The sequence below is a fragment of the Ruditapes philippinarum genome, unplaced genomic scaffold, assembly GCF_026571515.1.
Source record: "Ruditapes philippinarum isolate M1 unplaced genomic scaffold, ASM2657151v2 ctg13191_1_1_1_1, whole genome shotgun sequence".
Taxonomy (NCBI): Eukaryota; Metazoa; Mollusca; class Bivalvia; order Venerida; family Veneridae; genus Ruditapes; species Ruditapes philippinarum.
In genome coordinates, this window is record NW_026861078.1 from 2536 (window position 1) to 13805 (window position 11270).

The 11270-nt window shown below is 34.5% G+C and overlaps 1 protein-coding gene across 1 annotated transcript; it reads left to right on the forward strand.

The window, feature by feature from the left end:
• Window positions 1–246: 246 nt before the first annotated feature.
• Window positions 247–7519, forward strand: LOC132714433 (E3 ubiquitin-protein ligase MIB1-like). Its single transcript, XM_060697321.1, has 4 exons — window positions 247–404; window positions 2943–3137; window positions 3612–3727; window positions 7335–7519. Exons 2-4 carry the CDS (start codon window positions 2966–2968, stop codon window positions 7500–7502), a joined length of 456 nt encoding a protein of 151 aa, XP_060553304.1. The 5' UTR covers window positions 247–404; window positions 2943–2965; the 3' UTR covers window positions 7503–7519.
• Window positions 7520–11270: the final 3751 nt, after the last annotated feature.

Here is an 11270-nt window from a genome sequence, read left to right on the forward strand (position 1 = left end):
ACCAAAAATTGCATACTGTAATTCTAACAAGGAGTGAGTCAGCACTGATGAGAAAAGGCCAACCTTATATTGTAGCTGGAGAAAGGCTGTTCTTCCTTAAATTCCCAACAAAATATTTGAGATATTTTCAGATATTTTGTCAGAAAATTTGGCATATATTCTCATGCTTTTCTAAGTTAACTTGTTATCTGTAGTCTTATTTTGTGGAATAAGATATGAAGGACTTTTCTAAATTACTGGTTTTTTAAAAAAGAAATATTTCCTTATTTTTTGTTTTTTGTTTGTTTATTTTACCAGGGTAAACTTGCCTCCTAGAAAGAATTCACCATCATTACAATTACTGGGTGTGTTTACAAAGTCAGAGGTTATACGAGGGCCACACTGGAATTACACTGGGACTGATGGTAAAGTGTGGTGTCAGCTCTATTTACTACTATTGCTTTATGTTCAGTGTTTAGAGTAGAATAAGTGGCATAGATTTACACGTAAAATTTAAAAGGCCCAGGTGATTACGGGGCACTTACTTGTAATGATTTGAATGACTAGGTTCAAATTTTACCAGAAAAACTTGAACATTTCTATTTAGAAAGCTGTCATAATAGGTTATAAAAGGTTGGTGGTTTCTATTCAGGTGCCCTGTCATATATTAAATACCGCATAGAAGGAGAGTTGAGGTCTTCCTGCTCTAGTAAAGCAGAAAAGTAGCGATCCTTATAATTTTCTTGAGATGGAAAAAGGGGGAAAATAAAAAGTCATTACATCTTCTTCCTTAGCTCTTTAGTTAATCTTGATTCAAGTACAAAACAATAAAAATCTCAAGCTCTTTAGGCCACCAATATTTTTATTGTCACACATGTGACATGAGTCATTATTTTGCCTTATACATGATAAGTTATTATTTATATTCCTGGTTTCTGTATGAGTATCAGTCATTTTTCTCCTACAGTCAGCAACTTTCCATTTAATATACCTACAAGTGGTGGCTAGCCTGTACGTAGAGAGGACTAACCCCTGGGCATGGCAAATGTTTCCCCATGATGGTTGGTTTGATGACATTAATGCCATTCTTACACAAATAATGTCATTTGAATGCAAATTATTTGTCCTATACATTGTATAATGCTATTTTGTTGTAGTTATTACCATTTTGAAGCCTATAATGCTAATTGATCACCAATAAAATGATAAACCATTATCCCTGATATACCTGATACCATGATATACCAATCACCTTGATAAACCAAATACAGTGGTAAACCAATCACCATGATATACCACTCACCATGATTTACCAATCACCATGATAAACCAATCACCATGATATACCAATTACCATGATAAACCAATCACCATGATATACCAATTACCATGGTAAACCAATCATCATGATATAACAATCACGATGATATACCAATCACCATGATATACCAATCACCATGATAAACCAATCATCATGATATATCAATCACCATGATATACCAATTACCATGATAAACCAACAACCATGATATACCTATCACCATGATATACCAATCACTATGATATACCAATGACCATTATAGACCAATCACCATGATATACCAATCACTATGATATAACAATCACCATGGTAAACCAATCATCATAATTTAACAATCACCATGATATACCAATGGCCATGATATACCAATGACTATGATATACCAATCACTATGATATACAAATCACCATTATATACCAATCACTATATTATGACAATCCCCATGATATACCAATCACCATGATATACCAATCACTATGATATAACAATCACCATTGTAAACCTATCATCATAATTCAACAATCACCATGATATACCAATCATCTATACCAATCACCATGATAAACCAATCACCATGATATACCAATTACCATGATATACCAATGACCATGATATACCAATTACTATGATATAACAATCACCATTATATATCAATCACCATGATATACCAATTACCATGATATACCAATCACTATGATATAACAATCACCATGGTAAACCAATCATCATAATTTAACAATCACCATGATATACCAATCACCATGATATACCAATCACCATGATATACCAATCACTATGATATACCAATCACCATGATATACCAATCACTATGATATAACAATCACCATGGTAAACCAATCATCATAATTTAACAATCACCATGATATACCAATTACCATGATAAACCAATCACCATGATATACCAATCAATATCATATACCAATTACCATGGTAAACCAATCATCATGATATAACAATCACCATGATAATAAATCAGTCATCATGATATACCACTCACAACAATAAACCTGATAAAAGTAACACCATGACATACCATTTACCATGATATCCTCTTCAGAAGAGTTTGAAGATACACATTTATGTCCGGACTGTAACTTTGTCATGCATGGAAGGATTTTAAAATAACTTGGCACAAATGTCTATCACATAAAGACAATATGTCGCGGCTGAGGCACATGTCCGAATGTCCCCACTTACACAACAATCACATCAAGACTGTAACTGTGTCATGCATTGAGGGCTTTTGAAATAATTTGGCACAAATGTCTATCTCATAACAACATTTTGTCGCGTCCAGGAACCACGTCCCTTCCTCAAAGGTCAAGGTCACACTTATATTTGAAAGTTTATGCTAACACAATTAGAGCTTACAGGTACAATAATACAAAGAACAATATTCAGCAATTAGTTACTTTCATTCTCTTTTATTTTCATAATACCTGCATGCTTAAGACACCTTTTCAGGGGCATTTGTCACTTAGGTGACAGCTCTTGTTTCTTAAAAAATTGAGTTTGTAATGAATTTTTGTCAACCCCAGTCCTAAACATGTGACCTTTAAGTAAACTGTCTGAAAATATATAGGTATAATTTACAATGAGCAAACATGCCTGCTACTTTTAGGTGATTCTGGTAAAGGTATTGTCATGGCATTTGTTGAGGATAAAGATGGCCTTGCAAATGCCTATGTACGTGTCAAGTGGGAGATAGGCCATGATGTGAAGGAGTACAGGTTCGGGGTTGGAGGTTTTGTAGACGTTGTTGCATCGAGGGTCAGCAAAGGCGGCAAGGTTTATGTAGATCATATGCCTGTCATAGGTAAGAATACTTTTATAATAATTTGGGTGAAACTGTTTAATTGTTTTCTATTTACATATCATAGGAAATCTTTCGTTCCCTCAATATTAAAGAATAATGACTAATACAATTTGAGTAAAAAATATTAGCAGTCTTCGGCTCAAAATCAGGAATTTAAGAAGGAGCTCACACAGTTACAACAATAAGTCAATAACTCCCTCTAGCACAACTATTTTTTATTGTTATTCTTTTCAAAATATTTGGAGTATGTGTAGAATCCATTATTGAGCTTTTTGAGCAAATAAAAAAAAATAAGAAAGAGTTCAACAGAGTGCCAGTTAAAGCAGGAGCTGATCTGTGCATAAACAATGTACATTGAAGGTCAAATAGTAGCTTCTTCACCATCAAAATAAAAGTTGCAACAAATTTAAATCTCTGCAAGAAAGGGAAAAAATAATTATTCAATGTATAAAATGTCATTACAATTTGTTTCAGGTATTATCAAGGTCAAACCTGGAGACAAGGTGTCAGTCAACATGAGTTTGAAAGAATTCCAAGATGCCCAGAAAAATGGAAATATACCTGGAGGTTGGAAAGATGAAATGAAACAGGTATTTAGCAATAATAATACTGGGTATTGATATTTAAATTATACAAAATGGTCAAAAGTGTTTTTATGCCACCGCAGCATCTGCGATGCGGTGGCATATAGCGATTCGCCTGTGTGTGTGGGCGTGTGTGTGTGTTATATAGATTATATAGTGAACTTAAAAAGTCTTATTGTGAAAAACCACTAGTCCAATTGCAACCAAACTCGGCAGGATTGATCCTTGGGTGAAGGGCTTCCAAAGTTGTTCAAAGAATTTCATTCCATGCAGAAATCTGATTGCCATGGCAACCAAAAAGAATTATAAGAATAAATTTAAAAAATCTTCTTGTAAAGACCCACAAGGCCTAGAGCTAAGATATTTTGCATAAGGCATTGTCTGGTAGATATTTTGCATAAGGCATTGTCTGGTAGACCTTTACCAAGATTGTTCAAATTATAGTCATGGAGGCAAAAGTGGACTGGCCCCGGAGTCATTGATTTTCACTCTGTATATATAATAAATACTTAAAATATCTTCTTGTCTGAAGGTACCAGGCTTAGAGCTTTGATATTTTGTATATGATATCATCTATAGGTCGTTTACCAAAGTTGTTCAAATTTTGCCTCTAATGTCAAATTTAGCCCTGCCCCGGGGTCATAGGACTAAGGTTTTCCTTATACAGTCAAACTTGTATTAAGCGACCGCGCAAGGGAAACACCCAAAACGGTCGCTTTATGAAACGAGACAAAGCATGATAAAAAGTCAAAATTTATACATGACATCTTTCTTTTGCAACGGAATGTTTTTCAACTTCATTTATATAAATGTTTTATAATTAGAACGCTCCGATAATCTAAATGGATGCTTACTTTCTGGTATTTATTGACAAAACAGTTTTGATCCACGTACACGTACATGTTTGACATTTTTCCAGAATTTTTAAACTTCTCCGTTGTATTTCCTTGTCTCCAACACGAAACGCTAAAACGGTTTGGGAAATAGAGATTTTCACACATATATATATTGTGCTTTGATTGTTGACACCTGTGACATTACGAGGCGGTGTTATGTACTCTAAAAACACAATTACTTGACAGGTAAAAGTGGTCGTTTAATGGAAAGATTGATCTCAATTAGCTGACTAATTAGCGGTCGTTGGTCGCATTGAGCAAAAGTTGCTTAATACATTAAAGATATAGAGAGAAAATGATCGGGGGAATTTAAAGTGGATAGCTCGAACATGGATCGCTCGAACCTGATCTCTGATCCCCTCGACAGAAACATAGTGAAAATCATACCTTTTCGGTCGAACACAAAAAGACAGTAGACATGCTCTGAATGAGTGACAGTCGGAGACACATGTTTTTAACACCTCATGATAAAGGTGAATTGATATAGAAATAGAGACTGATGTTATACCCGATTTGTTTCTTATGATAATATTGTTTATTTTCCGTCTTTGTAACGATGAAAAAATTTGACACATGAGATAAGTGAAATGTACGAAAGTCAATAAATAAATGACGTTTACCCGGATGGCTTTAATTATAGCCCAGGGCTCGCGCTGGCAAGAGCAAATGAGCAAATTTGCTCCAAAATAATTAAATTGGCTCAAGAAAATCACGATTGGCTCAAACTTACGAAAAGTATGACTTTTGGAATCTCCAGTCTAAATTTTAAGAATGGAAAAGTACATATTTGGTTTTCCATCTAGAACTTCCGTTTTATCACTTCTTATCTCCAAACTTGGCGACACAGTTTACTTTTTGTGGGTCATTGACTGGTTTATATTTGTAACTTCCCATCTGAATGAAAAATTGATATGTACAGTGACACAGTCTAATACACTGACCTCGCAGTATGTTTACATGTTTATCTACTGATAAATATGACACTGATAGGTGTGAAAATACAGATTGTTGAATATACACTGATTAATTGGTCTTTATACACAATATGAAACAAAATCTAGCGGCATCTCATGATTATCGCTACTCAGCAGTTGTCCATGAAAGAGCGACAAATTATGTTATGCAGTTGGTGACTTGACCAGTAAATTTTGTTGTTGTTGATAAACAGATCAAGGGAGTTTTGAGGTTTTTTTTGTTGTTTTATTTATTTATTTTATAGTTTTTTTTGGGTGGGACGGGAGAGAGGGGGCGGCGGGGCCCGGGGGGTATTGTCAATAAAATCTCTCCTAATCATGGCTCCAAAAACATCATTGAGAAGGACTTTATTTGACATTTGAAGCTTTTCAGAGTATTCTTGTAAAAAAATTGCCCTTATTGTGATTGTCATAGATTTAAAGGGAACCTTGCTGCCTAACTGAAACATGAAAAAACTGAAGTGTAACACCATTACTGCGATTTAAATGATGACATACTTTTTTCAAAATGGCCGACAAAAGATCTACTTCTGGCCCATTAAAACTGATTTTGACTAAATATATTGTTGTTTCCTTGTGTCATGCAGCAGAAAATAAGTATATGTTACAGCTTGTGATAATTTTTGAACCATAAGTTACATTTGTTATTTTATTTCATGTTTCAAATTGTTACATACCGTGAACTAACAGGAGCACAGTATAGATAGATAGTCAGGGATCTATGCATTATGGCAATGTTCAGTTGTATAGAAACAAAAAAAAAAAAGTTCCTACACTACTATTTAGTGTTGTATTAAGAGTTTACATTACAAAAAAAATTTGGATTTGTCAACTAATTATGGAAGCTGTTTTAAGTAACCACACTCTTTCCGATATAAAAGGTATATAGAGTGGAATTGTAAAATCTGGTGGCTTAGTTAAAGGAAATTCAGAAGGTGCTTCATAATTGTAGCAGAAGGTCAATTGGTGAAGTTAATGAATTCTTGTTATCTGTACAGTCTTATATGTCTTTTTCATATTTTAAGACACCAATTTCCAAAATGCAACTTAAATAACCTCCCCACATGTTCTGTTTACAGGCAGTTAATATACTATCATTTATTTTATTAAACAAAAATATAATGTCACGTGTTTCCCTTCTCTACCAAATTGCTGTTTAATTTTTAAACTGCCCATGGTGAGCTTGTCAAAGTACTAAATCTGAGCAATCAACAATTGACATTAAGACAGGTATAGGTTAAGCAATTAACCGCCTCCGTGGTTGAGGGGTTCGAGTCGATGACTTCTAATTCAGTTACCTCTCTGGCGTGGGTTGGATCCCCGGTAGATGCTTTGGTAGTTTAGCACGGAGGAAGGTAGTCTAGTACTGGTGTAACTCTCCAGGAATGATGGTTAGGAAATATGACTGAAATACTGTTAGGAAAAGGCGTAAAATGAAACAAACAAACAAGGTTAAGCAATTAAGCTTACCATGAGTCCAATTGTGAATAAAGAACATTTTTACTATATGTGCCAGTCATCTATAATTATGTCCCACACCCCCTACAAAAAATAGTAAGACTTTGACTTTCTGATTATCAAAAACCTGATGTATGCCCAGTAAATACCCGTGCACTGCCTTAGATAGGAGACTTGTGTAACAATGAGCTGGTGCATTTCTGTTAGTAAGCTTTATACACTGTACAATGACTTACATCTATGCAGTATTTTTTACTAGAATACCTGACTGTTCTTTGTTTACAGTGTGTGAACGAGCTCGGCACAGTGGTGGAGCTTCTGTTTGGAGGTGACATGGCTCGTGTACAGTACCCTGATGGCAACTTTCATATTATTTCCAAAGCAGCATTGTATCGGGTAAATATGCCTAAAGAAATATTGATTTTTATTGAAAACAGCATGATGTGTAAATAAAATGTGCTCTGGATTTTTAAAAATTGCCCATTTCTTCCGTCAGTTTTGTAAAAGTTTTTTTGCATGCTGTACCATAAAGGATGGGTTAAACTATGATGTGACCATTATGACTAAATATTTATTTATCTCTTGCAGAGTTATTGCCCATGTTTTAGTCAATTGCAAATTATATAAATGATGCAAGCTCTAAGAAACTTTACACTCATTACTCAGTACTGGTTGGTTTTTTAGCTCACCTTGCACAAAGTGCAGGTGAGCTTTTAGGATGGCCAACCAAATGTGTCCGTCGTCCGTCCACATTTTATTTAAACGACATCTTCTATAATACCACTTGGCCAATATTAATGAAACTTGGCAGGAATATTCTTTGTATAAAGCTCTATCAAGATTGTTCAAAGAATGCCATTCCATGCTAAACTCTGGTTGCTATGGCAACTAAAAGAAAAAACTTAAAAGTTCTTATACTTCAAAATGGAAAGGGCTAGAGCTTAGATATTTCTCACAAGGCATTAGCTTGTTAGTTTCTACAAAGTATATTCAAATTTTGGTCTAAAGTTGAAAATTGGTCTTTGTTTTGGGGGTTAAAGGTTTTTTTTATTGCAAGGTTATATAGACTTTCTTTGAAGGGATACATTGAGATAGAGTATCTTGTATTTTTTGTCTCAACAGACATTGTTATGAAGATTTTTCTGTTAAAGCAGAAGAAAGATGAAAAGTTTGTTGAATGTGAATGTTAATTCAAACAGAGTCAATCAAATTAGCACATTTGAGAGCTACAGTGAAGTTGATTTCCCCATTCAATAATGGATTCTTACATTAATTTCGTAACACCATCAGAAAGGAAGACTGTGTCATTTCCGAAATACAATGTAAAATATTTCAGTTCTTGACAATGACTTGCACATTTTATTGTGTAAGATATTGCACAAAGAAACGAAACAAAAAATGATGTATTATTTTTTTTCACAAAAATTAGTTGTTTAAGATAAAAGTTTAATTTACAGTACGGATATTACTTTTTAAACATCCTTTTTGCGGGAAAAATCGTCTACACCGGTCTTACTGATGAACTACTTATGTCCTAATATTTCATTCTGAGAACAAACATACAATTCAGATCATTAAATAATGAAAATCAGTCCATTTAACAACTTAAAAAAATTGAACTTTGCCTCGGAAAACATCTGTATCAATCTGACCTCGAGTTGAAATTATAAATAGAACTAAACCGGAAGTTGACGAAACGTCCGCCATGAACAAGAAAATTGAGAAATTTTGTAACATAAACTCGTATTTCATAACAAATAAGTGAAGATGAATATAATTATCGCTGTGCTTCGTTGAAACAGGTATTTTGTTAACTATTTGTGAAGTATTGAGGCATGACATTCAGTATTTATGTAAATATCACCTCCCGTGTTGTGATTTATAAAATTATACATGTACACATGTGTTATTAATCACAATAAATGTAAGTGAAAATGGAACAATAATTATGGTAATTATCCATGGTGCTAGTAATACTTAATTATCTTTTTCATATTGTTAACTAAGCAAGAAAATTACGTAATTTTAAAATTACCAAACCTCACAATATTATCAATTTAAACTTGAAAATCTTCTCAAAATGTCTTCCCAAACAGTAATTTTTGAAACATGAAAATGGTTCATGTAGAAAAATAAGACAAGAAAAAACTGAATTGACTCATGAAAATTTTGGTCAAACAATCAAACGTGAAATTCTGACCTTCCTGAGATCCCTGCTGTTTGTTGTTGTTGTTGTTCTTTTTAGAAAGGGGTGTTCTAATATGATAAACCACAGATGCTTGGGGGTTAGATCCTGCCCCCAACATGATACCCCTGAGTAAACACTATCAAAAAATATTTTAATATTTAACCACTCATGGGATATCTGTTACAACTATAACACTTTTGTAGAGTGACTTCCCTTGAATTGAGTTGTTTATTTTTTGCACGGGAGAAAAGTGAAAGAAAATACTGAAAACGAAGACTTTCTCGTTGACAGATACTTTCTAAAATTGACAGACAGAAATATGTGCGGTGTATGCAAGCTGTGCAACAGTTATTATTTGAATTATGTGATTTGAATTTGTTTCTTGACATTGATAAACCTTGTATATATATACTACATAGTGGTTATCTACCCGTGACACTTTTTTCTACACAAATTCACGTCCGATTTGTCATTGAGGCCCGTCATGGGTGTTACAATTGATATATGGAGAGGGCGTATAGGATGTTTTAGTCAACCTTGTAAGACCAGGAATAGAACTCAACATTTAACTTTAAATAAAGGCTATGTCTGCTTGAGCATTCGCATTGCCCTTTTCCTGCTTCTCACTTTGATTGGTGGAATTGAGCCAAATGCCGGCCCCGGTCCCGGTACGAGGAGGGGTAGTATTTCAAATGCACGCAGTGCTGTAACTAGATCAGGTGGGAGAATCGCAGAAAATCCAAGAGGCCAACAGGAACGTGAAAATGATTCATTCACAAATACACAGTCAACTAGTTTGAATAGTTCTCAATCTACTCTTAATACGTGGTTTCAGGCTAGTCCAATCAATAACTCTGATGCAGCGTCTCGTTCAACTGGAGCAACAAGTAATTCAACCAACAGTCCTGTGCGAAATACACCTGTAAATGACACTATGCCCATGTCTATTTTGTTAGATATACAAGCTCATGTTCGCGGTTTAGACAGGAAATTTGACACACTTGAGCAGTCCATTAATGACTTAAAATCAGAGAATTTTAAACTACGTGAGCAAAATGTAAAACTGACGGGCAAAGTAGATAAATTAGCAACTCTTGTTAACGAGCTAGAAATCTCAAATAATTCTCTAAACGAAAAACACGAACAGCTTGAAAGTCAGTCAAGGCGCCAAAACCTTATATTTTATGATATAAAAGAATCGCATAAAGAAACATGGGAACAATCCGAGCAGGTAGTACGTGACTATATTCGTGATGAGCTTAGTATGAACGAATCTGATATAAGAATAGAAAGAGCACATCGTTTATACAGTAAAAACAAGCCTCGCCCACTTATTGTTAAGTTCTCCTTCTACAAAGACAAGGAAACTGTGCTGAAGAAGTATCGCGGAATCACCAAGGCAGGGCGTAATCAGGGCGTAATCAGCGTAACCATGACGACAACATTAGTGACCCAGGGTCAGACCGGCACAATGATGTTTCTTCTTCCGGTTCAAATGTTAGGATCAGTGAGGACTTCCCGAAACGAGTTAGAAATATACGTGCCCTTTTAATACCTTTTCTAAAAGAGGCTATTAGCAAGGGTGAAAATGCGTTTTTACAATATGACAAACTCGTCATAAATCATCGTGTTTATTCATGACAATGAGAAAGAATGTCCGGTTCCGGTTACAAGATAGGAGATCGGCAAGGTCCCAAGTACCAACAATGACAACTGTCTTCAGTCTTTACAAAACTCTAATGTTATTCTCCATGAAACAAACTTTGGGCATCACTTCCGCAATGAAAATGACTATTCTATTAATATTGATTTAAAGATGTGTTCCTGGAATATTGAAGGATTAAAAAAATATTATAATGATATTAGCTTTCAGTCATACTGTTCACGCTTTGATATATTAAGTTTCTGTGAAACTTGGGGTGTTTCAAATGATGAATTCGAAAACTTTTTACCTGGATATACAAACTTTAACTTTTGTAGAAGAAAGAAGAATACAGCTGCACGTGGTTCCGGAGGCGTGACGGTTTTTGTTA